We start from the raw sequence: 26596 nt of genomic DNA on the forward strand, positions 1-26596 counted from the left end.
CGCTGTTATGCACTTGTTGCGATACATTTTAACGGCGAGCTTTTGAATTTAGAAGGAAAGAATAAATTTTAGAGTAAGGCACAAGTTGCAGAAGTGGTGCTAAGAACGATACTTACTTTTTATAAATATACACCCAAAAAAGGAAAGTAGAAATAACGGCATACACAATTTGAACTGATAAGGAATTCTCAAAATTTTGAATACATCACAAATTCTGGTAAATGAAGGAAATGCAATGTGGGTTCCAAACTCGAATCGATCAAAAACCGTGAGCCAATCTCCAAAGAAAAATTCCACAAGCCATGCTTAAACCATGCAAAACAAGATTCCAAAACGATTCGCAAAAAACTTATAATATGTCGGTGCTGGCATTGTAATTATTTTCTCCTACTCCACTGTCATATGCCTTTATGTCAATGGATGTTCGGAGTGTTTATTTAAATTTTTAAAAGTACAACCAAAAAAAATATTTTTGAATGTATACACCACTTTAACAGTGTGGTTTTTTTTATCACAAACGTCAGTTGAACCCTTCATTAAACTATGAAATGTCAAAAATAGGAATTCTAACTTTTTCGCTCAAACCTACTTAGAAAACGTGCTCTTCTTACAAATTCAGTTTTGTTTATACTGTCGTAAATTGAACCTATCCCTGAAAAAATCTGTGACCATTCAAGTATGAGCTCCAGCAGTTACGCCAAGAGATCAACTCCGCTTATCCCATCAAATAAACCTACGGCAAACCTTCAGTTTGATCACGTGAGATAATATTAGTTATCATCAGTTTTATATTTGATTGAATTGCTTCTTTTAAACGTATGAAAGGAGTTATTAAAGTGAAAAGGTTTAGGAAGGCTGGACCAAAATCATTTCTTGGGTAAGAGAAGGTATCCTAAAAATTATTCTCATAAAACTCACTTAGTTCAATTGGCTTGAGTTGTCGAAGAATAAAATTAAATCTAAGATGATGCTATTATATCGACGCACTCAAAGTCACTATTCCTTGATTTAAAGTTCTTGAGGCGTGGGTCGCAGGCAATTATGGGAATCGCCAGCAAGTTGCGAGCGGATACACGTTCTTCTGGTGAATCACACAGTGGCGTGGCGTGCCTTGCGATATATAGATTGATTTGTCATTTAAACCTATGGAAAAGGATCGATAGACAGGGTGTCCGCAGCGAACACCTTAATAATCGATTCTTTAGCATAGCTACAAATGAGGGATATCGATAATCGATCATTCACGCTACGCCACTGGTATCGCAATAATGCGTATCGGCATCGAGAGGGTTTGATGATGATGACTTTCAAAAGTCAGAACTCGGCCTTGGAGCGCCTTCAATTTTTGTGATACTCCACGCTATGTCACGAAGTTAGTTTAGTTGCCTGTCCGTTCAAAATTCAAATTGGGTCACAAACTGCACCTCACGCTCTACTGAAGTCCTAGGTGTGCCTGTTACTACAACTTTTTACGAAGGAAAAATTGTTTAATCATGTTAAAGGCAAAAAAATAATTGCTCTAATATTGTGCCTTTGTTCATAATTAAATGCTTTTCGTTTCGTTCACTGGTGGCTTGCAAAATGCTGGCGATTCCTAATTGCCTAAGACAGATAAATTCGCCTGATCAATCGGACTTAAAGGTACTTTCTTGAAGAGAGATCTCCAGCAATCACATCTTCTACGGATATCGACCTGTTGCAAATCTTTGCTCGAGAATGTCATCAATCAATTTTCTCCTATGAACTTCCTCTTCAGCAACAGGACTGAAAACCTAAATGAAATTTGCGATCTACTAAATAACAAGTTGATATTCTCTGCGATTATATGATAGATAATCGTAAAATTAAATTCTTCAATTTCCACTTTTTTATAGTATAAAATTGATAGTTCATCAAGTTTTGGTGGTACTTTACACGTCGTCATGAATCGCATTTTGTCAGTCTCCAAACTTTTTCTCATCTGTCATTCGCAGTGTGCATATAGGAAGAAATTTTTCACCCATACGAGTAAAGTCTCGCTGTTTTAGTTTTTTATTTACAATTGGCGCAGGCTTTCTAAAGGGCATACTGTATCCTACGTAGCGATAGAATGTCACTCCTCATAAGTGGAAGAAAAACTTGATGCATCAGAGAGAAAAGTAGCATTCATAAATGTATGTACAAGTGTGAAGATGTGTGAAATATTCGAAGAGGCAAAGTTTTGGGGATGACTCACTGTAGACATCTGCTCATTGACACAATAATATAATTATTATAATAATAGTATCAATATTTTTTCTGCCTCACTGAATCATTTTAAGACTGAGATTAAAAAGGGGTATTTCCCTGGATGGATTATTTCATTATCAAGCACTCCTTGGTTTGTGGTTTCGATTTTAAATCAAATTTTCAATTTTAAACATCTTCTTTTTTTACCATCATTCATCATTGATTTTATTTTGAGGTCACTAAAGGGACATTGAGTGAATCGAAGAAACCATTTCTATACTCACATTCTAATATTATTCTTGAAATTATTTGGGAGGAAAAACTATTTTAACCTTCACCTATCATCCATATTTGTAATATTATTTTCTTTTCATTCAAATATATAATTATTCTTGAATTATCTTACATCAAAAGGATCATTTTAAGCGAATATTCGTTTCTTGTTGATTTCTTTCGAATATAAAAATTCGTTTAGTATTCAGGTCCAAACATCATCAACCGAGAATTGAAAAATCGATCATATTTCAGTCATTTTCAGGAATTTTCTATAAGTTTGTGGTTTTTCCCTGTGCGAAGGGTAAAATTTATTCCGATAAATTATGACGCAGCAAAGCCTTGGAATCATGACGGGATACAGAGTCAAAGATAAAACACTAATAGAGAGGAAGTACTGCAAGCCACTCTCTTTGGCACAGAAAAACTATTGCCCTTTCCGATTGAATTGCAAGCATAAAGCTTCAATAGAGTCTATGAAAAGCAAATAATTGGACGTTGACAGAAATCTAGTCGGTCATGATAAAAAATTACACATTTCCAACTTCCAGAATAAGTTCTACGACAAACTTTGATGGTCATTTGCGAGAAGCATTGAGAAAATGTAAACTTCTTCGGGTCCGTTTCGTTACATTGAGTTCTGATAGGTACCTGACACTGGTGAACCAATCACAGAGGAGCAATGGATCAAAACAGGACTTCATCGTTTTTTTCTGAATTTTGGCAACACTTGACAAATATCTGAGACTGTCCCTATAGTTCTCAGTTTTTAATTATTCTATGGACTCAAAAATATTGAAAATCACGTTAAATGGGGTTATCAGGGAATTTGACGCAAAAAATCAGGTTTTTCAACCTGAAAGATCCGAGACCCTCTTTCAAATCTCTCTTAACTCTGAAATGTTGATAAACAAAAGGCTATGCAATTATGCATGAACTCAGCTTCAAAAATGAGTAGTGGCCACTTTTCATGAATTTTGGGCCATAGGCACCACCCGCCCTCCCAAAAAACCTCAAAATTTTGAAGGAGGCGTGGCTCTGACCGGGGAAACTTTCGGCAAAAAACTTCACAAACGAGAATCGCCTTACTTGTAACTTAACATGGAACACGCTTCAGCAGTCTGGCAGATCAACCCTACCTTCACTGCAAAAAAGTATGGTATATTTTACTAGAAGCATGGTAAACTCTACGATGAGTCTACTTGTTTTTTTATTCACCGATACTATAGGGTGAAAGATAACCAGACATCTGATAGAACATTTGATGATTACGTTTGGAGTTACGGAATTTCCTTACATAAGGTCTGTTCTGCCGTGCTAAGGAAGAATGCCGTACGAGCATTCGAGAGTTGCCAAATTTCTTTCGATAAAATGTTTATTATTGAGGGAGGCTATGAATATTATTCCTTGAAATTTTCAGGAATTTTAGATCAAAATACTAACCAAATTCTCTGAAATATTGGAAGCAAAATATTCATAAGTTTACCAGGGAATTCGTGTTTTATCAAAGGAAATTTGGCAAAGTCTGAAGGTTCATACGGCGTTTTTCCTTAGCACGGCAGTGCTAGTGATCACCATGCATACTGACATCTTTGTGCCTCAAGCAATTGTATACGTACTCATCCCGGAGCAAACTTTCTCCGCTGCGGAGAGTCGAGAAAATTCGAAAAAGCTACGGATCAGGTTCTTGCGCTTTAATCCGCGGAGAAGGCCTTGGGTGGGGGGAGTTAGCGGAGGGGCAGGTGGGGGGGGGCTGTGTTTCAATCGTAACCGGGGATTACTATCCGAGATCCTGGAGCTTAGCCCGCCTAAATTTCATTGCGCAACGCAACGTGACATCTGATGACTCGTCGCACCATGAACGCACTTCATCTCTAGGTGAACCCTGCGTCTCGTCTAGCTCCTTGATTTCCAGGGTTCAAACAGTATTGGAGGTATGCCGATGAGGGGATCGATTTGCCCCGGCACTAGAGGCGCAAAAATCGCTCCGACGCAGTTGTGGGTCCACGCGAAAAACTCTTAACTTTATGCGATTGGTAAATTCCGAGCGCCGAAATTTGGCAGAGATACACTTTGGAGAGTTTGACGAAATTTGACCGGTGCAGGATAATTGTATCGTCGACTTCGATGCAAACTGGGGTGTCTGTTCAGTGTGCACTTCCGTGCTAAAGGAAAACGCCGTATAAACATTCGATACTTGCCAAATTTCTAAAAATGTGTAGTTATTCTCAATGCGTGTGATACCTACACTACTCATTTTTGAAGGCGCAGTGCATACGACTATTTGTGCTTAACGGATGTCCGTGTTGCATAAAGAAAGGATTGAAGGCGCTCTGGCTTAACTCTTAATTCGTGTGATATACTGCGTTCGTTTTTGAAGGCGCAGTGCATACGACTATTTGTGCTCAACGGATGTCCGTGTTGCATAAAGGAAGGATTGAAGGCGATTTGGCTCACCTTGTGCCACACAGCCCACTATAAAACGTGCAACGCCCTGTTTTTAAGATGCCACTAATCGAACGTAATTTTAATGAGCCAGTTCACGTTAATAGCTACGCTAACGCGGCCTTTAAATTGTATATTTCCGCGTTCCAGCGGATTACAACGCCAAAACGTTAATTTTTAAGAAATTCTCAGATTTTTAAGGTCAAATTGCGAAGGGAATTTTCTGATAAATTTGAAAAAGCACATTGACAAGTTCCCCAGAAAATTCGGAATTTCATTTAGGAAATTGGGCAGGGTTTTTCTAAAGGTTCATGTTGTGTTCTTCCCTATAGCATGGAAATATGAAGTATCGTCATATATCTGTCGCCCTCTAGTTGATTCTTCCGGGTTTCATTAAGACCTCTCGAGACCAGATGTCAAAAAAATAAAATAAAATAAAAATCTGGTATAGTAATTTTTATTTTCATACGGGAAAAATGGGTGTTACATCTAGGAAAAAGTCAATTCTCAGCAAAAATATCCATCAACGTTTGTTAAAAACTCATTTTAAAAGTTAAATTTTTTCAGTTTTACTCATCACGTCTTCATCTTCATCGTCGTCGTTTGTTTCACTCCATAAAAAGCTTGAAACTCGCAAATCAATCAGGGAGCGACATAGTTTTTTACATATTCTAACAGGATTGAGATGAAATATTCTTCGTACAGGCCAACTGCATTTGGACAACACACCGAAAAAAAGAAACATTCACACACATTCTGGATTTACATTCTGGATGTAAAAAAGTGTGCGACAACTCATAAAACGCTGAATTAACTGCTACAGAAGTTACTTTAGCAATGTAAAGATGTAAAACTAACTGCTGTAGCGGTTAATTAATTTGACGCCATTCATTTCAGTGTGAATTGCCGCACACTTTTTCACACCCAGAATGTTAAATTAGCATCTCTTTTTTCTCGGTGCATTTTTCAATAAGGAACCGCTATTTCTGGCTCTCTCATATGAGGACCTAACTGCCCTCGGAAATTGTAGACATTCATGTTGTTTCTAAATAGAGCCCCGAACAGTAGTTCCTCAATATAAAATTGTGCCAATTTGTAAAGTTCCTAGGTAATGAAAAAGATTGGCGAATCAACCTTAAAAAGGGGGCTCCATGTGCCTCAGTTGCTAATAATGTAATGCCTGATTGACTACAGTTTAGCAGCACGGCCAATCTGCATACACCTAAAATGAAGAAAATTATCCACTTAAGGCAACGATCGTGGCTATTTTCAATTTTAATTTTCGGTCCTGTATGGGGCTCATTGGGTAGCATAATCATAAACAAAGCCACCATGCTACTATACTAATCTATATTACACTTCATTTCGAAATTAAGAACTGACTCATTTGTGAAAGAGCTTATCTGCATAGGGAAACTAAAAACGCATACATATAGTCCAATTCTTCCTCTGAAAAGATGGCTCCTGTAAAATAGGCCCATGAATGATCATTCTAGGACAAATTCACCTTGCCCCATCCGCAATTTCGTATTCTATCAGGGAAAATTTGGCAACATCCAAAAGCTTACACAGCGTTTTTCTTCGACACGGGAGTGCAGTGGACTTGCGGCGCGGCAAGCCGTCTGAAGTGGTAACACAATGGGACGATCCCCACACTGTTGCCACATTGTGCTGAAAAATTAGCACTTTCCTCCACTTTCAACCATGTAAATTATCTAGATTTTACCCTGCAATCTGGCAAACTTGGATACCCATTCCGCCCCTACACTTAGTGGAAGACCAAAGCGGGAGACGCTAAACAGACTCTATGATCAAAAGTGAGGTTATGCTGGACGACCACGGGGCTGGAACTAATTGTCCGGCCAGACCCCACTGAGAGGCACCAGTCATCGGCGTCGGTGGTTGGTGAATGGTGAATGGTGAATGGTGGCGCGTCTGTGACACCTCGCACGGAACTGTCAACGTTTAATCGGCTAACTTTCGAGTGGTGTCACATTGTCCCGGCAATTTGAGTCCCTGGGGCTGATCTAATTTCCTGCCCCCCTCCCCCTTTCCGCGAGTTCCTTATTGGTTAAAAATGCGCGCGAAAAAGTTCCCCGCTCTTCCATTAAGCCGCGGACAAGTTTGCTTTGCCTCGCCCACTTGAACTCGAGTAATTTATTAGCGCGCAACAATTTCGTGCCCTCTTTTCGGTACTATTCTGCCATGCTAAGGAAGAAAGCCGTATGAACATTCGAGAGTTGCCAGATTTTCTTCGATAAAATGTTTATTTTATAGGAAAGTTGTGAGTATTTTTCCTTGAAATTTTCAAACTATTTGGCTCAAATTACAAGCAAAATTATCTCAGGATTGGCAGGAAAATATGCATAAACTTACCAGGAAATTCGAGTTTTATCAAAGGAAATTTGGCAACGCCTGAAGGTTCATACGGCGTTTTCCCTTTACATGTATGTATTCCCCCTCGAGTTTTTTTCGCGTCGTCGAGCCCATTGCCCAAGGTTTTGAAATTGGCGTTGTCACACTCGTCCGAAATTATTATTTTTTCTTAAATTTTCACTTCCTTGCTTCCAACTTTTAGAGTTTTTTTGAGCTTTAGAGTTAATTTCAAAGACTACCAGTGGCACCATCGTGTTTCTCGCAAAATTTTACGCAAGTATAAGTACTTCTAATCGATCACAAATCCCTCAAGCATGCAAGAGCACCATTATTAAACTTCTTTTTTCAATTAGGAACTAAAATTTCTGGCTTAGTTAAGATTCATGTGCACCATTAGTTTCCGTATACGCACAAGTTCTTTTATGGATGAGCCATAAATTGTAGTTCCAAATTGCAAAATTCAGTCCTATTTATTCGTGGTAAAGCGAGGATTAATCGATTTTTCGACTCGACCGGCAACGAGGCGTAAAATTTTTCCACCATCGCGTCGCCCTGCTCACATTATTTACTTATTTATTGTCTTTACTCTTTGGCGCGAGAGAGGGCACTTAAAGGAGCTTGAGCGGTGCCTAGGGACAATGACTCCCCGGAGACTGTTAATAAAAAGTGCGATTTCCAAGTGCCTATCAATATTTTCGCGAATCATCTGCCGCCGACAGATATCGACGGCCCTTAGACCCCGGCCCTATGGGTCGATAAATCGATCGTTATCGAAAGGAGGTTAATCGATATATAACACTACGAAGTTAGGGTTGACTCGATAAGGGTTGCTTTATTACGACTCAACAATCGACCCGCTTGTTTTTAGACTCCGGATTCCTTGGCTTTCATCCAGTTTTATTGGAAGTTAAAATTCTATATTATTTAACTTATTAGATGCCGACTGTACGAGACCGGATACTACGCTTCACCTGCTAGGCGAAAACAGCTTAACTGCGGTGGATGCTATATGTAGATCCGTGCTTCTTGCGAGGCTTAACAATAAAAAGAAAAACAAGTCGGGGACCAGGTGGTTTGAATCGCTTAGAGTTTTATTCCTATGTTTATGGTGGGGGCTTCGTGACACTTACTTTTTTCTCTTTGAATCTTTCTTGTCCGCCTCTTAAAAAGGACAACACACAATACAATACAGATACTCTATTGTACTTTGCGTAATTTTTGCTTTAAAAATGAACAATCGAAGAATACCCTTCACAAGCTGGCGCTTTACTGACGAGTAGGCGCCGACGCAAATATACGAACACTCCGGGAGTGATGTTGCCTTCCCGGAGTCTGAAGGCGATTTTTCATGTTTCAGTTGTAGTCCGCTGCAATAAGGAAGAACGTCTCATTAGCATTCGGGTGTTGCCAAATTTCTCCTTTTAGAATACCTATCAGTATTTTTCCTGGAAATACGATGCTGATTCCTTCAAATATAAAACACGCGATGTAAAAATAAAACATTTTACGGCTCGGAGAGTTTGGACCTGAATCTATAAAAAAGAATTATGTTGGTTTTTTTTTTTTTTTAGACTTGGTGGAGGAATTAAGAACATACGAAATATTAATCCATGGGGTCGCATTTTCCGAATAGTTTGATACATTGTCTAATTTATTTTAGCTTTAAAAATGTTGTATATATTATTTTGGTTTAAGTTCGAGTATTTTGAAATAAGTTTTTGTGTGAGGAGTTAATTTTTCTCAGAGCCCCAAAACTTTGGTTTGTAGTCGAACGAGCCAGTCGGTGGAGTTTGACCAAAATCATGGGAAATATCTAACCTAGTACCGGGACAGCATCAGAAAGCTGGGGTAAAACCTGGGCCAGTCGCAGGAGAAATACAGTGTGCGACAAGAGAATTGTGATACCTGCAAAACACACACATCATTACTCGAATACAGTCCTCGAATTTTCCAGGTCTCCAGCGTAACTCTAGCTGAAAGATTCGGTTCTCTTAAGTTCGAAATAACGATGCTAAGATTCTTTGCTGCTATTGCAACACATAATTGAAGCGGGATAGTGTTCCAATATTTTTGCTGTTTGTTTTCTACAATATTGTACGACATTGTGCAAAAAAGAACTACTATTTTTTGGCTCGCTAAAAATCATACTTCTCCGCATGAGGATTATAGGGGGGAAATGGCACAAAGGTCGTTTCTTGAACGAGCTAGAAGAAGTAATTTTTCTTGACATGATCTATTACAATTCTAAACAGCGAAGATCACGTTAAGTTTCGGTTCGATTTATAAATTATTGCGAGATTAGTGGTACTAAAAATTACTGATCATTGCGATACACTCGCTGACTGTCGATGCAAATTTTTGGTGATATTATTAATGAAAATTTTGCAAGAAATTGAAATATAACCGCGAACGGCATCGCCAAGGACCGTCGTCAACATCTACTCATCTCCAATTTTATCTGAACTAAATGTTTGGCTTTTTGGCGCTAAAATTGGAAGAAAATCGAATGAAATCTCTGAAAAATGTTGACGATTCTGGCGATTTTACCGGAATAAACCTGAATAAAATTGCAATTTTAGATTTGAAACTTTGTCATCAAGGTAGTTCCAATAATTTTGCAATAAAAAAATCCAGAAAAAGATCTTTGAAACCTTTAGTTAATGAATAGACCTCCTCCCTGAGGAATTTTTGTAAGTGGGAAGTGAATATAGAATTGACAGTAAGTTCTGAGATTGCAAAGGAGCTTGTACTAAAGAGAAACACTTAATCTTGTCACAAGAAACAGGTCTCTACAAATTTTGGCTTTGCTTACGAAAAAAAGAAAAGGATGAGGCTATTCGTCGGTACGGTACCGACGGATAAATGGCTATTCGTCGGTACCGTACCGATGAATAAATGGCTATTCGTCGGTACCGCATCGGCGACATTAATTAATAAAAATGTGTTGTCAAGCCTTGGTCCGTCCGTATACATTCAGTCATATAGCACGTGCGTGCAAATAGACACGTCTTTCAACTTCGATACATCGAAGTGTAAAGTGTGCGCTTTTTTTTACCTTAACCCCACCACTAATAAAAGTGAGCTATGTGCATTAGCTTTCTTAGCAGAAGAAAAGGCTGACACCACCAGCGAATCTTCGGTTTCTGTTGCTGCCCCAACTAACAACGATCATAGTACAGAGAGCTATTCCACCACTAGCGAATCTTCGGTTTCTGTTGCTGCTCCATCTGACGAAAATGTCAGTGCAGAGAGCTTCATGAAGCTAAAATTTAAGAGTTAAGTCATTTCACGAGGGCGACCTAAACTGCCAGCAAGACAACTTTGTTCCTTTAATCGCACCGTTGCCGACTGACAATCTGTGGAAAATCCCCCCGAAAAACGAAAACGAAAGAAAACACCTGCAAATGAAACTACAGGCCCCACCACCCGAAAAAAGAAGCGTTTTTGATGATTCTTTTGACAGAGTAGTACATTTCAGTATTATGATGATTCATTTGACAGTGAAGTACATTTCAGTGTTATGATTATTTATTTGACAGAGTAGTACATTTCAGTATTATGTGAGAGTATTAAATACATAAATTAAATTTGGAGAAAATTTCTTTACAACTCGTGTTGGGTTTTTTTTCCATCTTTCACCCAATTTTCAGCTCTTAACTTCCACCAAAATATTATTAAGAAATCATATCTTTAATATAATTTACGTACTAAAATCAAAGTACGGTACCGACGAATAGCTATTTATTCATCGGTACGGTACCGACGAATAGCCATTTATCCGTCGGTACCGTACCGACGAATAGCCACTTCGAAAAGAAAAAACACTCATAGGTCGTTTGATACTGAAAAGGGTTAACGTTTTCACCACAACTGCGTTATGATGATATGCAAAATATTTTTTGAACATCTTTGGATTCTCATGCCTAAAAAAGCCTCGACTACATCCTGTAATTAGGAACTGCAATTTTGGCGCGTAAATAAAATCGCTCAGCTACTTAAAGAAAGTAAAGGCACATACGAGCGTCCTAAGATTAGCTATGATTTAGTAGTTCCTAATTGCAAAATGAAGTTCCCTTGTGAATAATTGTTACTCGATAGCAAGTTTAAATACTCAGGCTACAAAGAAAATTATCGTGAATGATTGAAAATTCCAGGATGGATTTAGATAATTTTGAGCATTTGTGGAATTCAAAAAATTTCGACGCGTACGTTTCAATAAACTTCTTAATGTAAGCCCCTAATTTTTAGTATTATTTGAAAGATGTGGAAAAATGTGTGAACACATGTGTGAAAAATGTGGGATTCAATTCGGTCAAAAATGTTGATCCTTTAAAATTTCAAAATTCGACTAGGAATAAAAAATTGCCACCATACGCCATCTTCGATCGCTTAACAAAGAAGCTCAAATCTATGACCGGGATCTACGACGAATGCGTATAAAGCGTCCCTAATTTTAAAATATATGGATGTTTGGATTTTCTCCGTACGATCCATCAATGAGATTCACAATAGATTCACATCTATTTGGCATTGCAGAAGTTCAAAAATACATTTTTGAAATTCTGCATGTTTCGTGGAGTCCTTTTGATGCCCAAGCTGTATTACTATTTTTATCGCAAGGCAGATTGGCAAAAGACTCTGAGTGGTCTTTAAGTTATACGTCAAGTGGTCAAATGGTCTGAAAGTTCAATAACAGTCATTAAAAAAATACCTCAACTTTTTAGTCCGTTGATAAGATCAATGTCAATTCATCCTGTAATTTGCTACAGTTAGTCAAAAACTTATCTATCCTCAGTCTAAATAGCTTATGACAGAAAATGTTTAAAAACAAAAACTCCTCATTTCAAAAGCGGGAAATTTGTTTTAAACGATATCAAGTTAACTACATTCTGATAGTTCATAGATATTCAGGGTGACTAGTGAATTTAGGGATCAATGTACGTACATCCACTTATATTACGCAAAATAAAACTGATTAAAAATGCCAAGTAATCTTAGGTAGAGGATGGACGAGTAAACAATTGTTGTGAATTATGTTATTGATGAATCTTCGATCGAATTTTTTGCGAAAATCGATAGGCAAAATTGTTAGATTCAAATGTCATTGACTTAACAAATTCTCAGCGACTCAAATATACAATTGTTTGTATTGTTTTCAACGTGAAAGTAGCTGGAGAATTATTTGTCAGCGGAATTTAAATTAAACTATGTTTTCTGGTCCATCGATCACATTTCAACTGTTATAAGCTAGCATTCAGACAGAGTTATGCAGAGCAAAAATGTTAATCAAGGAGCATGAAACGGGTGTTTTACAGCCAAATAAACTAGCAATATTCAGAGAAAAAACGCTGATCCATAATTGAGTTTCTTGTTTTTCCGTCAAAAGAGCTTTGCAAAAGCTTCTAATTTTCGGTGTAAAATGTTTTGATCTTAGGGGCTTTAGTTAATATATGATTCAATGCAAGTGGTGACAATTTTTGTGTTTGAAAAATACGACATCGATATTTATAAGTAAACTAAACGGCCAGGGACATCAGGCATTTTACATTCCCAAACACATAATCAAACTGACACTGATTAATTGCCTAAAGCTATTTCCAACAGAAACTTAATACCTCTCAATTCTCCATTCAAACCATACCGTAAGATAAGTAAAGTTGAAGTTACTATCTACAGCCCATGAACATTCGGGGTAAAAAGATATACGTGTGTAAAATACACTCGTCTGAATATGTTCCTAAATCTCATCTTCATTACACTTATTCTTCAACCACTCGTTAAATAATACGGTGAGGGGGGGTGTAAAGTGTTTAAATCTTCGTTGGATATCAACTGGGTAAAAAATGAATTTGTATTGGTTATATCATATTATTACAATGGTGTAAATCTTCAAAAAATTCCGCAGATTCTGTATGCAGCAACCTGTCTAATGTTTTTACGAACTTATTAGGTTTGCTAATTTCAGGTGTATTGTATTATTTCAAATTCTCTGAGGTTTTTCGAAATATACTGGATTTTCACGGTAAAGAAAATTCCAAAAGTTAGGAATGAAATTGTTGAAACTTTAAATTTTTGCCTTTCACTACCGTAAAAAACTACACTTGATTCTTCTTTCAAGTATTTCCCCCAAATTTTGTAATTTCTATAATACTTCTCAACAAATTAGGAACCTCCATTTCCCAATGGATCAGTTGCGTTTGTCATAGAATCGTGTTTTGATTCTCAGTTCTTGTAGATCAGCTAAAAATAATAGGTACGATCTGCCCAAACAGCAACTCTCCACGATTAATCTTAACCAATATATCGCCCTCTGAAAAATTCGAGTTATGTCGTCATCCGTCCTCGGTTTCTTCCACCTTCCTTCAACAAACAGTGGGACAAAGTTTCGAGCTGGTTATTCAATGGTTACTCGGATGAAATCAAGGTGGAAGAAACCAAGGGTGTCACTACCGCGGTGGATAACGTCATAGACCAAATTTTTCAAAGCACCATATCTCGGTTGATATTGAATTTAGAAAAGTGCTGTTTGGGCAGATATTATTATTTTTAGCTGATCTGGTAAAATAGAGCACCAAACAGTGGTCTTGAAGCCTCCCAAAAAAATGCGACAAAAATGTACCTAAAAACGGGTTGCAGGGGGTGAGTTTAAGGTGCAAGTGGACTTGAAATCGCGGAAAATCAAAATCTTGGCTGATCCCAATTTCGATATACCGCAATTTTAAATTCTCATAGCGAATGCAAGTTTTCTACTGCTTTTGATCAGCTTTTTTATTTATTTGTCCATTGAACGCGTGTTCATCGGTTCACGTTTTTATTCTTCGTTCGATTTATTTCGATCGAATACTTACCCTTTCGTCACATGCAGACTTCTTATCATACTGTTTTTTTAACTGAACAATTCGCCTTCTGCTGCGTCTGCAGCAATTGTTGTTACGAATATGTTGTGCGTGCTGATTATAGCTAATTACATACTCGGTTCTCTGAAGGCGTTTTTTGTGCACAAGTGGCGCAATCTGTCGGAGAACGAACGAAGTAGGGATTAATCTATTCGTTCCATCTCACTTCTGTTGTTCTCCGACAGGGTGCTTTACTTTCGCACATTAAACGCCTTCGAAGAGTCAAGTATGTAATAAGGTGAGATCAGCACGCACAACATATTCGTAACAAAAATTGCTGCGGACGCAACTGAAGGCGAATTGAAAACAACCTTGAAACAACAAGTAGGATGACTTTTTAGGACTGAAACTTGGTGATGCGATATATTTTATTTTGCATTTAAACTTAGTTTATGTTTTAGTTTATAGGTACAGGAATCAAAAAAATTACACAGCGGGTAACAAGGCTAATTTTCACGTAAATATCACCAAACAGTTTCGGCCGAAAACTCAGCCTTTCTCAGTTGGTTGAAACAGTAAAAAATTGTAAAAATCCAATGACGTAGTACTTGGCTGTACCTTTCAAAGCGAGAGCAATGTTGTTCTGCAATGTGAGAAAAAACTATTCTGTCCGGAGTGACAAGTATTTTCTCCAGAGAGAATATTCTCTCAGGAAGGACAACTATTCCCTCCGGAGTGATGTCTATTCTCTTCGGAGTTATCTCTCCTGAGAAAATAGTTTTCCCACCCAAGAAAATACTTCTCTCTCGAGGAAATAGTTTTCTCTCCAAAAAAAATAGTTTCCTCTCCCATGGGAATAGTTTATCCTCTTCCTCTCCCGAGATTATAGTTGTCCCTCCCAAGAAAATAGTTTTTTTCTCTCCAGGGAATAGAATTCCCTCTCCATGGAATAGTTTTCCCTCCAGAGAAAACAGTTTTCTCTCCCCAGGGAATAAATTTTTTCTCGCCGAGGAATAGTTTTCCGTCCCGAGAGAATAGTTTTCTCTCCGGAGAAGAAAGTTTCCTCTCTCGACAGGATTGTTTTCTCTCCTGAGAGGATACTTTTCTCTCCCGAGAGAAAATCACACAACAGTATTGTTCTCGAATTTTGAAGCTTTGAATGGTACAGCCGTGTACTTCTTTTTTTATTTGTACAATTTTTTACCGTTTTATCTAACTGAGGAACGCTGACTTTTCAGCCTAAAAATTTTGGTATATTTGCGTGAAAATTAGCCTTGTTACCCGCTGTGTAATTTTTTTTATTATTCTAAACCTTGTCACGGGCTGGAAAGCATCAATCGTTTCTCATGTTTTAGTTTATGTTGAACGTTTTCTCCAGATTCCCCCACGATATAACCACAAAATACAACTCTCTATTGGTAACAATATTAATTAAAGAGATCAACCAGAGATCATGGTTTTCAACGTGTTTTATACGGCTGTTTTCAATTCGCCTTCAGCTGCGTCCGCAGCAATTGTTGTTACAAATATGTTGTGCATGCTGATCTCAGCTAATTACATACTCGACTCTCTGAAGGCGTTTTGTGTGCACAAGAAGCGCGACCTGTTGAAGAAATGCAAAAAAGAGATTGAACGAATCGCCCAATCCCTACTTCGATCGTTCTCCGACAGATGGCGCTACTTTTGCAAATAAAACGCCTTCAATGAATCGAGTATGTAATGCTCTCAAATCAGCACGCACAACATATTCGTAACAACAATTGCTGCAGACGTAGCAGAAGGCGATTAACTCAGTTTCAAAAAAATAGTTTGATAGAAAGTCTTCATACAAAGAAAGAGTATGTATTTGATCGACATGAATCGAACTAAACATAAAAACGTGAACCAATCAACACAGATTCCATGGACAAATAAACAAAGAACTGATCAAAATTAATAGAAAACTTACATTCACTATGAAAATTTCAAATTGCGGACTCTCGAAATTAGGATCAACCAAGATTTTAATTGTTCACGATTTTAAGTTCACACGTAACATAGACTCACCCCCAGCAAACCGTTTTTGGGTACATTTGTGTCGCATTTTTTTTTTTTGCTTTAAGACCAACACTATTCTACACTCAGGGCAACAGACACATTAAACGCCAAAAATTCCAAATTTTTCCAAGAATTTTAGTTGAATCGGGAGAAATTTGGCAACGTCAGAATGCTCGTTTCCCTTTCGCACGACTGTGTTGCTCAACTCTCTCCTGGCGTGAAGAAGAAGTACAAAAAGCAGAGCATGGGGGAGGAAGGGGTGCTTGAAGGGAAGGGGGACAGGGTGATTGTGACGAAGTCCTGAAGTTGAGGACTTTGACAGTCAGTTTTAACTATCCCCGTTCGCGCTGTTGCGTTGCCGTATCAAGCGACGCGCTTGTCTATAACCGAAAATATTGCCAAGTCGTGTGAATATATGTGAAAAGTCGTCAGTGATACACGGGATAAAGCGCTGATTTTCAGCGAAATTGCACAACCGTGCCAGAAATTATCACCTCACTAAAGAAGAACCACTTAAACTCTCGTAGAAACATAGCGTGTATTCGGGATTTTCGCACAGCACGGATGGTTGATATTCAGTTTTCTTTCCTTTGAAGCGTGGCATGGGCGTTTCGCAAGGCGGCGAAATGAACTTCCTTAAGACCAGCCGAGTCCCAGTAATTGCATTAAAATAGCCGAGTTGCACTCTTTGAGTTATAGGAATCAGTCGATGTCTATCAAGGAACCTAGTTAATCTCCAGAAAGGAAAAACTCGCACCTTCCTCTTAAATAGATTTTTCTTGCTCATAAATCAAATGAGAAGAGCTGAGAAAGGACCGACTCAGGAAAAAACACGTATTCCAGACGCAATGCTTCGAAATTCCCTCGCGGAATGATTCTGAAGCTTATAACTAAGTTTATTACTCAAAAAATATACACGAAAGTAACTCACATATTTTAACAAAAAATCACGAGAAAAACGGACAATCAAGGCTAAAAAACAACGAAATATAATTTTTGTTTTGTATAACACTAAATGGAGTCTAGGCATTTCAATTTGTATAAATTTGTGTTTCCTGGTCAAGGTGGAGACTGAAATCACCCCAAAACGTTCCAGGTTTCATGTTTTGTTGTTTTTTAGCCTTATGGTTATCCATTTTTATTGCATTTTTTACACCGAGAAAAAAGAGTGGTAGAATTTACCATGCCTTCACGCTGTATTTTACATGGCGTGAATTCAAAGTGGATTTTGCCAGAGAAATGGTTACCTGTACCAGTATTATATAGAAACCTTTACCTTTCTCCTGGCAGAATTGACTCTGAATTGACGCTGTGTGAAATACAGCGTGAAGGAATGGTAAAGTCTACCAATCTTTTTTCTCGGTGTAGTTAATAAACTCAGGAGGAGCTTCAGCATTTTGGAGAAAGAGCCTATAATCGATCGATCAATTCATAATTACTGGATTTTAGGACACATCTTAACCATTAGATTCTCAGGTTGGGTCAAACTGACCCGCTTCTTGCTAAAAACAAGTGCCCTGCGGGTTGTATGGGGCCGGTACATACGAGCTCTAGACATTGGTCCAGAAATACAATTTATAAAAAGAATCAAACATCAAACCGAAAAAAAGAAAAAAATCGGAAGTCATGGAATTTTTATGAAAACTACTGTCTAGAAATCCCAAACTGAGTCAAATTGGCACAATCATCCCTCCTGAAGGAATTAAGGGGCCAAAGCATACGAAATTTAAATAAAGGTCTACGAGAGGAATCAGTCATCAAATTGAATTTGAAGAGAAAAATCGAACGTCAACCGATCCAAACCTCGGCAGAACATAACCGGGCCTCCCTCTCTCATTTTCCTCCCGAATCTGAGCGACACCTCATGCGGCAACAATGATCATTGCGAGTTCACCCTCCCACCATCGCGCCTTCAATTTTGTAGATGCAACAAGGACATCCATCAAGCACGAAAAGTTGTATCTCTGCGCCGTTCTCAATGCTCGTCTTTTTCCTATTTCTCTTTTCATATGTACTGTGTTTATTTTAGTTCGGATTATTTGTAATTCATGGTTCGGCATCTGTAAGGGCTACGTGAGCAACACAGTCGAGACGCACTGTGATGTGATTCTTGGAAATTCAGAAAAAAATCCTAAAATACAGAAGTTATCAATTCATCAATCAGCTATCTATCAAACTGCTCTCCAAATGCTGTAGATCCACCTTCTTTTCAGCGGTAGTGTAGATTTCTCAAAATTTGTACTTAAAATTTTGGTGAGGAAGTTCTTTCATCTCAACAGTACTTACTGCTCATCTCCTTCGGGGGAATTTAAAAACGCACCTACATAGAAAACAGCTGAGCGCTTCTCTAATATAAACCTACTAGAGCTTTCCCGCTTTTTTTTAAATTCAGTCGGTTGAAATTAGGGTTGGTATAAGACCTTTTAGGGTCCCGACCTTTTTAAAATCGAAATTTTTAAGCCCTATCGAGCTCCCATTTTGTGAGTGTTTTCCTCCTTCCGCTTGGATGCGTCCATAGTTTACTGAAAGTTCTGTAGATTGGGCTGCGACCAAAAACCCACGAAACAAAAACATGACTGCTTTCAAAGCCTCCGGGGAAGATACATCGATAGCGCAGCGCCGAGGCGTGAATGATCGATTATCAATAATTCCCCATTTGAGCCTACGGTAAAGAATCGATTATTAAAGTGTTCATTACGAACACTCTGTTAATCGATCCTTTTACGTAGGTTCAAATGGCAGATCAATCGATACATCGTAAATCATGCCACGCGACGGATCGATAGCTGTGGAATAAAAGACGACTCCGTCTCTCAGTGACGTAAGTTTGAAATAGTCCTGGGAGTATCACATAACTCCCCGGTCCACTGACTTTGAACCCGAGCTGAATACAGGAATGCAAGCCCCCCCCCCCCTCCCACGCACTCTTAGAGTTGAGTGAGAATAAGTTGCTAACTCGCTCTCGAAATCCTCCCTAGTTTCGGATGTTTGAGAGGAAGGAAACCTTTAACTCGGCGATCCGACAATTCCAGGGACGGAACTCAATAAGGAACAATACAAGACCAAGTTTTCAAGATAAAAGCCTAATTGGAATTGGCCCTTAATTATTTCCTACGCTATCGGGGAGCGATCAAGATTAGAGCCCTCGCCGCCAGATCGCGCCGGGGGTCTTCGATGAATGCTTTTGTTTCGGAGGTAGAATGGGCCTGTTGCAGACTTCAGCTAGAGCATAAAGAGGAGTCGTTTTTTTAGAGAAAATGGCTCAAATGTAACGATGAGCGCGTTGGGAAAGTCTGGAATACACTCCCGACTTCACGATCTGTGTAAAAATATGCATTTTTTAAAGATTCCTGCTTTAAGATACTAGGGCACAAATGAGGATTTCGTCAGAAGAGTCGTTCCATCCAACCCTTGCGCACTAGAATTCAACATAATAAACAAAATGGCCGACGACAACTCACCAAAATACACGTGACGGAACGAGATTTATTCAATCCCACTGAGAAAAGGAATTCGGAGATTTTACTTTGACTTATTTTTTTAAGTAGAAAAATGCGCAAAACTACGAATAGATTTCCCCAAAAAATTGCCAGTAGAGCTCTCAAATTTTTCAACATTGAACGATGCGTGGAATCGCAAAATTTCAGCAACACTGCAGATTTTGCGCGAATTTCCTGCACAGAGCACCTTCATTTTTCCTGCCTTACGTCCAGAGATGTAAAATTTCACGAAACTTAAAATGAAAATTCATAATTTTTCATGAATATTCGTGAAATTCCATAAAACATTTTAAAACTTTTGCAATGGACTCGATATGCCACGAGACGCGTAGAAACAATAAAATCTAATTTTTGAATTATCGAAAAAGAAAAAAAAAATATGAGTTAAATTTCGAAGTTTCTTCTCAAATTCTCGTATGATCGTTGCGTGTTGCCTAACTGCCGTTCTGCGACACCCAAACGCAACACGTGCCTATCTTTTCGGAGTTTCCCGGGCTTCTGACAACGGGCCATCTCTCGGTCAACGCGCTGCCGCCATGCGTGTTGCATATACAGCCCCTGAAACTGGTTGAAACATTGTGCAACTCTGCTAACGCCGTTGACGAAACATACCGTCTTCGAGCTCGGCAACACTGTTCGGGCCGGCCTTGGACAAATTCCTCCGAGCTGAACCCGCCGCTATTTCAGAAATAAAATCAATTAAAGTGATAATATTGTATTTCCAAGACTGGAGCTAAACTAATTATTATTCATCGGAGACGTCGCCAGGTTCAGCGGGGAGGCGCAGGCGGCCAAGAAAGCTGTCGGCCCGGCCCGGCTGGATCTCCCGTTGAACCGGAGGCTGTCATTCTCATCCCTCCCCGTTCACCCTCGCCATCCCTTCGCCCCTTCAAGCTCCCGGTCCCTGCTTGCGGGATGGCTCGCTCGCTTGTTGACATAATCCCGTAAGCCTCCTTCAATACGTATATGAAACATAAAATGCCCATTATTCGATGGGCTTTACAATATCATCATTATCGTACACTCCGGGGCTCATGAGAAAAATGGATGTGCTAAGTTTTAACATTGACCGATTTACATGCGCTTGAGCGCATCTCCGCACGATTGGCGGTCGGCCTTGATGGGGGAGGGGGGGGAGGTGGTTGAGGGTGGAGGTCGGGGTGGTTTGCAGAAGCGTGCCGCGCTGAAATACGAGTGTAGCGCGAATTGGTGAGGGTTTGAAGTAGGAGCGTTACAGGTTGGTGTGAAGCTTCTTCACCCTGGGTGATAGGACGTCATTTGCCAGGCATCAGAGTGCATTGCGCCTTCATTTTCAAAGGTTATGCAATTATTTCGACGAGATTCATACTTAACCTGTCGGAATGAAGGCCAATGATTGTGCGCTATAGAAGCGCCATTCGAAGTAAGTAAACTTTTGCCTTCATTTTGAAGGTTCGGGCAACTCTTTAGATGGTTTGCCTTCATCTTGAGGATTGAAACAACTTTTGCCACGCGTTGGAGTTGCACGATTTTCGAACCAGTCAGAATGAAGGCAAACTCCATGTAAATGTACTCCATGAGATTATGGAAATTAGAGAGATTACGATGGAATTTCGGTATTCCCGATTCGCTCATCATGAATTTTCGGCCATTTTTTTAAGGTTTAAATTTCTCTCTACGATACAAAAAAGTTTACGACCGATCTGCCATCTTAACTTATGGAAAATGATCGATTATACGGGAATGCATTGATGCTCGATTCTTCGTCATAGCTTCAAATGAGAACATTACGATAGGCAACAATCCTCGCTTTGCTGGTCCGTAAGCGGATCTAAACACTTCGAACAGGGGATTTTTTAGCTCATGAACGAACATTTATCTTGAGCTTTTCAGCATCTCACAAATTTGAGAATTTTTAATATTGTAACATTTAAACACATGAGAAGCAATTGAAGAGGAAGAGACAAAAAGAGTTTGTAGGTTTGATGAGTTATTTTTCCAAAAATATTGAAAACTAGTGAGCTCTTCGCAATAAACTCACACAATTTTGTAGACCGTCAAAATTCAACTACCTGCCTAGGCATTTGACAAAAGGCTTGATTTGACCATTTTCCTGCGACATATTGATAATGATTTAGAAATAGTAGTTCCTAATTGCAAAATGTGGTCCAGTCGGACTCCTCAACTGGAGGGTGCGTGCAGAATCGCGAAAAAGATGGGGGGGAGGGGAAGCGGGGAGGGGATGGGAGGGGTAGGGGGTGTATTTTCGCGATTCCAGTTGTTATCGATTAGCTGTCGGCGACTGAAGGTGTTCGGGGAGCCACTTCCAAGTTCCAGCAGCTCATTGCTTCTCCTCGTAATGAGCATCTTCATCTCGTCCACGTCCAGCGTGTCGTCGCTCCTCTGACTTAACAGCAAATCTGGATTCTCGCATGAGCCCCAGGAAGCATGGGTTTATACGTACAACAGGGTTCACGCGAAAATTGAGATACGCTCTTATGTCGGAGGGGAGATGGTTTGATCGGGGATCGGTTACGCAGCTGCCGAATCTTACGTAAGTGAGCGGGATGTGCGAAAATGGAACTACATTTCGTCACCTTCCAGGCAAAGTATCACAAGCGCCATGCGACGTTTAAAAATTTCCGCCGCCATTTTATTTCTTTACTGAGAAATTGTTGGTTGAATCTGTTTGGAAATTTCACTAAATTTTATCGGCAGCACAAAGAAAATTCAGTGAAATTTTCGGACAGCTTCGTTGAACAATTTCTCTGTAAAAAAATATAATGGCGGCGGAAATTTTTAAACGTCGCATGGCGCTTGTGATACTTTGCCTGGAAGGTGACGATTTCTGGCTCACCTGTAGAAACACTTTTGTACGTAGGGCAACTAATGACGCATACGTGGTTTCTAAACTGAGCCGGAAACTGTGGTTCCTAATCGCGAAATGTAGTACAACGAAGTTTTGAGAAAACGGATCTGGTAAAGCCCGAGCAGAGACAATGTGCGTGTCGCAGGCAATTAGCAATCGTCGGCAGTTTGCAAGCGTTTACATTTTTTCGATACGGATCAGCTTAATGAAGGCCTGATCGGTTAAGGTCTTTAAAAACTTGATCTCGTATTGGAGCCCCTTCATTATTTGTGATACTCAACGCTTTGTCACGGTGTTAGTTTAGTTGCGTAACCCAACTGAACCCAACTAAGGTCATGGCTTCCCCCGCCCGCTCTCATAAGTTTACCTGTTACTACTGTTCTTTTATGGAGGGGAAAATGTCCACTCTCATTAAGGGCAAAATAATCAGTATTTTAATCTTGTTCCTATATTTCTGAAATCTATTCTTTTCTATCTATTCACTGATGGCTTTCAAATATCCGGCGACTGCTATTTGCCTGCTACATACAGACTGAATGGAAGTCTCTTGCGAATATTTTTAGAATCGATTTCTGGGATTAAGATACCTAAGGATTTTTTTGTTCTACATATGAACGTATTTCTGCCAAACGGAACTATGTGCATTATGACGTGAGCCCTGTTATGCACATGTCGCGGAAAATTAGCAATTGCTGGCAATTTGAAAGCCATCAGAGAATAGATAGAAAAGAATAGATTTCAGAAATATGGGACCAAGATTAAAGTACTGATTATTTTGCCTTTAATGAGAGTGGACATTTTCCCCCCATAAAAGAATAGTTGTAACGGGCAAACTCATGAGAGCGTGTGGTGGAATGACCTTAGTTGGGTTCAGTTGGGTCACGCAACTAAACTAACACCGTGACAAAGCGTTGAGTATCACAAAAAATGAAGGTGCTCCAAATCGTGATCATGCATTTGAAGACCTTAAACCATCAGGCTTTCATTAAGCTGATTCGCATCGAAAAAAATTTAAACGCTTGCAAACTGCCCACGATTGCTGATTGCTTGCGACACATACATTCTTATGGGTCTTAGGGTTCATGTCTTAACGTACATAGTTCCGTTTGGCAGAAATACGATGTTGCCCCTAAAAATCCCCCCTTCAGAAATCGTCCTATCCCTGACGAAGGAACGTAACTTCGTTCCAAGGTTGCAAAACTGACTCATAGAATTCAATCTTGTACAACGTTTTACTTGTGCGATTATTGTACAAAATTTCTCTGATTTTGCCATGAGATCAGAACGAAAGTCAGTGAAATTTCAAATTAGAAAAGTTAATGATTCTCCTGGTAAAAATGAAATTTGCGAAGGGAAATTTGGCAGCATTAGAATGTAGTTACGCTCCCTCGTGAGCAGTGGCGAGGCTTGAATGCTCGATTATCGATATTTCCCCGTTAGAAACAATGGTCAAGAATTGATTTTTAAGGTGTTTGCTGCAAACACCCAATCTATCGATCCTATTCAATAGGTTTAAACGACAGATCAATCGATAAATCGCAAAGCACGTCACGCCACTGCTCGTGAGGGAAACGACGAAATGCAGTTCCTCCCCCAAAACATGTGATTTCGATGTTCGGAGGTCAGAGATGTGGACGTATTTATGATGAAAGGAACTATGTGCATAGGGTTTACGTGCAACATAGTTACTTTTGCATAGGGAACTATGTGCATAGGGTTTACGTGCAACATAGTTCCTTTTGGCATAAATACGTCCATGTTTTCTGCGATGAAAAATATGAAAGGAGAATAGAGGAAGTCACGGTCAGTTCTAGCGCACTGTTAGTTGGTTGATGCATTTTCAGGAGCAAAGAGGCAACAGCGCTTTCAAGACTGGGATGCGATTCATCCCTAAGGACCGAGGACCGTTAGACATGATTGCCGAAGGGAGCCGGGAAAGGATTTTCGGAATGTGCATCTAATGAATTACCAACAAATTTTCCGAGGGAAAAATTACTAGCTCAAATTAAAGACAGGAAAAACATGGCTTTAGACGCAGGGTTGTCACCCGGAAATTCATAATTTGGAAATTCAGAGAATCGTAAAATTAAGTATGTCCGATGTCCGGACATGCGGTGCGTCTTATTTAACGTCGCAAATTGTTTTCGAATTTATCTAGTTTTCTTTGCTTGTATTGTGTTAAAATTGTATTCTATTTCTTGGAGCACAATAAAGCAGGGGACCAGCTAGTGCAATACTGCTGTGTAATGATGAAGTATTATTTAAACATTTAGACGTTGCGAAATTTCCTCCAATAATGTTATGAAGACCTTTCAAGACTCCAAGACGTTGACCTATTCTGTATTATTGACGTGAGAGAACTGCAGGCTTTTCAAAAGTTTAGGGTCTTGAATCAAATAACTTAGTTGAAAAATATGCACTTGATTTGTACGGTGATACATATTTATATTTCATATTATTGTATTATTATTATGATGTTAGATATTGTATATTTGATTGGTAAATAATCAATTATTAAAACGGACAATTATGGGGCCACTTTCAATGAAGTTAAAATACGTTATTGAGCGTTTTTTCAATGATTAGATTACTTCATTCTCGAGTACTTTAATCATCCTTTCGTCTCTCTTAAAATATCGAATGACTGAATCTGATCATACCATACTAGGGGCGTAATTTTTTGAAGATTTACACAACTCTAATATTAAATTTGTGGTGGGCTGCAAAATTTTCTTGGACAGAAGTCCTGCCTACTTGACATTTAAACAAACGTTGAGCATGTTACAGATTATCTTCACGACAGACAAAAACAACAATAAGAGCAAAAACAGACAAAAATTAAACAACGAAGACGGAGAAAATCATATTTTTGGTTTTGTTCAATGGAATCAATCAAATATTTGACAACATTTGAAACCAGCACTGAAAACTTTTTCATCATGTCACCTGCGAAGCAGTGGCGAGGCGTGAATGATCGATAATCGATACTTCCCCATTTGAAACTATGGTAAAGAATCGATTGTAAGGTGTTCATTGCAAACACCATGTTTATCGATCCTTTTTTATAGGTTTAAATGACAGATTAATCGATATATCGCAAACTACGCCGCGCCACTGTTGGGAAGGAGAGACAAAAAATATGATATGGATAAAGTGAGTCGTGAGATTGAAAAGAAAATTTTTGAAAACTGCAATGAAGAGACGCATTTTCAGATTCCATGCAGCCGCAGAAATTAAAGATAAAGTTCGTACTACCGGAACTATTCACAAAATTTGGAAGGTATTTTACACCACAGTGGTATTTTTAAACGAACTGCTGTTAGATGTCCCTTCAAATATTTGATTAATACCACTCATATTCATATTTTTGCGTTAGAAGAAAAACGAAAATGAAAAAAAAAATAATAAATCCATTGAACCTCACACAAACCTACTACGTTAGCAATTGCGGAAAAGGGTGCTGCCTAAAATAACGAACGGAAATAAAGTCAAAAATACAGAACTAGCCATTTAAAAATAAAACGCAGAACAATCATTTCCTTCCAACTTGGCGTAATAACTGAAAGAGGTAATAAGTACCTAAAAGAGGTATCGCATCAGACACTTGTGGTAAAGTTTCTGCGACTAGGTTGAGGAAAACCGTCAAAGACAGAAGGATAGTCACTCCTGCAACAAAATTTCATGGTTGCCATTTTTGCGGACACATTGGTTCAAGGGATTCCGTGTACGACTTACAGTGATTAGAATATATTTTCTGATCCAAAGAACCGTTTCTCGAAAATTGTCCGAAACGAGTCGTTGCATTGAAAATTGTAGCTCATTCTGTTTACATGAGTAGATCATCTAGGATTCTTCTCAAAACAAAGGTAATTTGAGTTGAAAATACTTCCGATTCATTGTAAGTCCCTTTTAAATTTTACTGTTAATGGTAAAAATGTATAATAAATATTATATCTAAATAATACACTTCCGTGTAAAGAAAGAGGCGTCCGAAAACGCCACTAACACCCGCATGACAACCTAACAACCTTGTGATCTACAGACAGAAATTAAGATTTGTCTCTTGCCAAAAG

The 26596-nt window shown here is 38.9% G+C and overlaps 1 protein-coding gene across 1 annotated transcript in view; it reads right to left on the reverse strand.

Moving 5' to 3' along the window:
• nAChRalpha6 (nicotinic acetylcholine receptor alpha6) overlaps window positions 1-26596 on the reverse strand; it is a 546969-nt gene that overhangs the window by 61400 nt on the left and 458973 nt on the right. Inside the window, exon 9 of the mRNA XM_072301760.1 lies at window positions 26103-26189. Within this exon, the coding sequence (XP_072157861.1) occupies window positions 26103-26189 (87 nt within the window). The remainder of the gene's footprint in view (window positions 1-26102; window positions 26190-26596) is intronic.

This window comes from Bemisia tabaci, chromosome 6 (assembly GCF_918797505.1).
Source record: "Bemisia tabaci chromosome 6, PGI_BMITA_v3".
NCBI lineage: Eukaryota > Metazoa > Arthropoda > Insecta > Hemiptera > Aleyrodidae > Bemisia > Bemisia tabaci.